The sequence below is a fragment of the Lepidochelys kempii genome, chromosome 1 (assembly GCF_965140285.1).
Source record: "Lepidochelys kempii isolate rLepKem1 chromosome 1, rLepKem1.hap1, whole genome shotgun sequence".
Taxonomy (NCBI): domain Eukaryota; kingdom Metazoa; phylum Chordata; order Testudines; family Cheloniidae; genus Lepidochelys; species Lepidochelys kempii.
Window position 1 is genome coordinate 4,583,288 of NC_136380.1, and position 2,925 is coordinate 4,586,212.

The following is a 2,925-nucleotide window of genomic DNA, read 5'->3' on the forward strand; positions in this document are numbered from 1 at the left end:
GAAGACTGGGTAGCTAAGTCTGCAGAGCAGAAGAGCTGCGTAGTTAATCTCTCGAGAATGCAGGCCAGGGATGGCAGGTACACTCTCACCTCTAGACATTTTGCCTATGACTTGTAGTCTCTCAGTGAATTTAACATCTGTTTCCATGTGGAAACAGAGGTTGGTAATGGAAGGACAACAGAATCTTGCATCTAATATGCTAGTAAAAATGGATGGTATCTCTTTAAGACAGAGTCCAGCCTTGGAATTGGTAAGAGTTAAGGATCTGAACACTGGTGAAGGGGCTTCTGTCTGGCTGGATGGAAATTACCTGGCTGACAGGGAGAAGAAAGACTGGCTAATAGCTGTTAGCACAGAGGGCACACCCAATCAGCCAGTGGATTCTGTTAAGCAAGAGAAATCAGGATTTGATCCTTCAGGACAAGGAGGAAAGAGAGAACTTAATTTTGCAAAGAGAGGCCACAGGTTAAACCTAAAACCCCAAAATCCCAATAGTATTGGGCCAAAGGTGTGGCATGACAAAAATGATTGTAGATGGACACTTGCAATGGATTTGTTGTTATTGCCAGTGGTGATTTTTGGAAGTAATGTGTTGCTAATACCAAGAATTGTAAAACTATACAATGTGCCTAAAATAAAAATATAAAATAGTTACCATACTATTTGTTATAAACTGTGTAATCCCCCTCGCTGTGCTTCTCTCCCTTCACAGGCACATGGAGCATTTCTGAGCCTGATCGACGCACCGGCCACCTCATGGCAAATTTCAGCTTCTCCCCCTCTGACTCTTCAATATTCATCCTAACCGGCATCCCTGGCCTGGAAGCTGACCACATCTGGATTTCCATCCCTTTCTCTGCGTTCTACATTATGGGCCTGTTGGGAAATTTCACAGTTCTGTTTGTGGTAGGCAAAGAGCAGACCCTGCACAAGCCGATGTACCTGCTGCTCTGCATGCTGGCGCTCTCAGACATCACCACATCTACCTCCTTTGTGCCAAAGGCACTGTGTATTTTTTGGTTCAATTTGAAAAGCATTACTGTGAAGAGCTGCCTCACCCAGATGTTCTTCTTTTACGCATTTTCTACTATGCACTCAGCTGTCCTAGTGACAATGGCCTTTGATCGCTATGTTGCCATATGTAACCCTCTGAGATACGCCACCATCCTCACCAACGCACGAATAGCTAAGCTAGGGCTAGTGGGTTTGACAAGAGCTGTTCTCTTCATTCTGCCTATGCCCCTGCTCCTGAGCAGGCAGCCATTCTGTGCCAACCGCATTATCCCCCATACGTACTGTGACCACATAGCTGTGGCAAAGGTGTCATGTGGGGACATCACAGCCAGCAGAGTGTACGGCATGCTGATGGCGTTTGTAATCATTGGGTTCGACCTGACGCTCATTGGCCTGTCCTACGGTCTGATCATCAGGACGCTCCTCAGAATCTCTTCCAAGGAAGCCAACCAGAAAGCCCTCAACACCTGCACAGCCCATATCTGTGCGCTAATGACGTCGTATCCTCTTGGACTCCTCTCCAGTCTGTCACACAGGTTTGGTCAGGGCATCACTCCGCATGTTCACATCCTCTTGTCCAACCTCCATTACCTCATTCCCCCCATGCTCAACCCTATCATTTATGGGATCAACACCAAGGATCTTCGTGACAAAATGGTCAAATACATCTGCAGAATGTACTCACCTCGCGGTACTGACTTTAAACCCTCATGACAAGAGAGGGTTTTGGAACTGCCCTATGTTACCCTGGATTTTGAGGGATGTTTACCTCAGAATGTTCTCAAGCTAATCGCAGCCATGTGATGTGCATGGGCCACAATGAATTAACAATATAGAACACCACATAGTTAAGGGTTAATTAGAAAACAGGTTTTTAGATGCAAGGTCAAAATCTGGCAGGCAGTTTCTGCTAATTGCAATGGGGGGAGTGGACAGACAAGTAAATACATCAGAAAGAGAGAAGATAAATGGATGAAAACCTTGAATCTAAACACCTCTGATATTCAAAGTTTATTGAAAGTTGGAAAAAGTGGTGATCCAGTAGGGGTCACTATGACCTCTATGCTTTGTAAGACATTATAAAAGATTAGCTAATTATATTGCACTTTGGAGCAGTCCTCAGAAACCATCTTGAGAGACCTTTTTCCTGATACTCTTTCTCCCCAATGGGTGACCAACTGCCCACTGTGAACCTGCTGTTTATTATTCAGTTCCTTTCCAGGTGTTAGGTAAATATCTGGGATATTCTAGACCTATTGGTTATGTCTGTGTGTGCCTCAATCTAATAAACTGCAGTGTTAGACAAGAGCATGCTCATAAGCCCAGCTAGTGAGGATGTGCTTAGCCGACACAATGAAAATAGTGGGGACATGTAAAACAGAATTGCTTAAATCAGAGGCTGAGGATCGACTTAAATAACATTGGCCGAATCCTGTAGTGCAGAAATACCCTTAATCACTTATGGCATTTGAATGCCTCTGCTTTTTGGTTGAGATCTGGATCCTACACTTGGTCCAGCTGTGGGACTCCTCCTGCCGCTGTGCCTGCTGATACTGGAACAAGTTAGCGAAGGCGGCTTGAACACAGGAGGCCAGGAGGCCAGGGACCACTTTGAAATGTGGTTCTCTATTACACAGAGATGCCACAGGGAATAGAAGCTATGGGGGATGAGGGATTAGGGGGAGGGACTCAGAGAGCAGTGGGTGGGGGGTGGAGCAGAGGAGGGACTCAGCATGTGCGAGGTGGGGGGCCACAGGGAAGGTGAGTGGATGAGAGGAGGGACTCAGTGAGTGGCAGACAGGCAGTTCACGGAGGAGGGGTTGGAGGAGAGGAGGGAGTCAGGACTCAGCAAAGGTCATGGTAACCAGGTGTCGCAAGGACAGGAAGAATGGAGCGTAGGTGAAGTCATGG

At 46.5% G+C, this 2,925-nt stretch overlaps 1 protein-coding gene across 1 annotated transcript; it reads left to right on the top strand.

Moving 5' to 3' along the window:
* Nucleotides 1-756: 756 nt before the first annotated feature.
* LOC140916386 (olfactory receptor 52P1) lies at nucleotides 757-1,728 on the top strand. Its single transcript, XM_073358042.1, has one exon. The coding sequence runs from the start codon at nucleotides 757-759 to the stop codon at nucleotides 1,726-1,728; it is 972 nt and encodes a 323-aa protein (XP_073214143.1).
* Nucleotides 1,729-2,925: the final 1,197 nt, after the last annotated feature.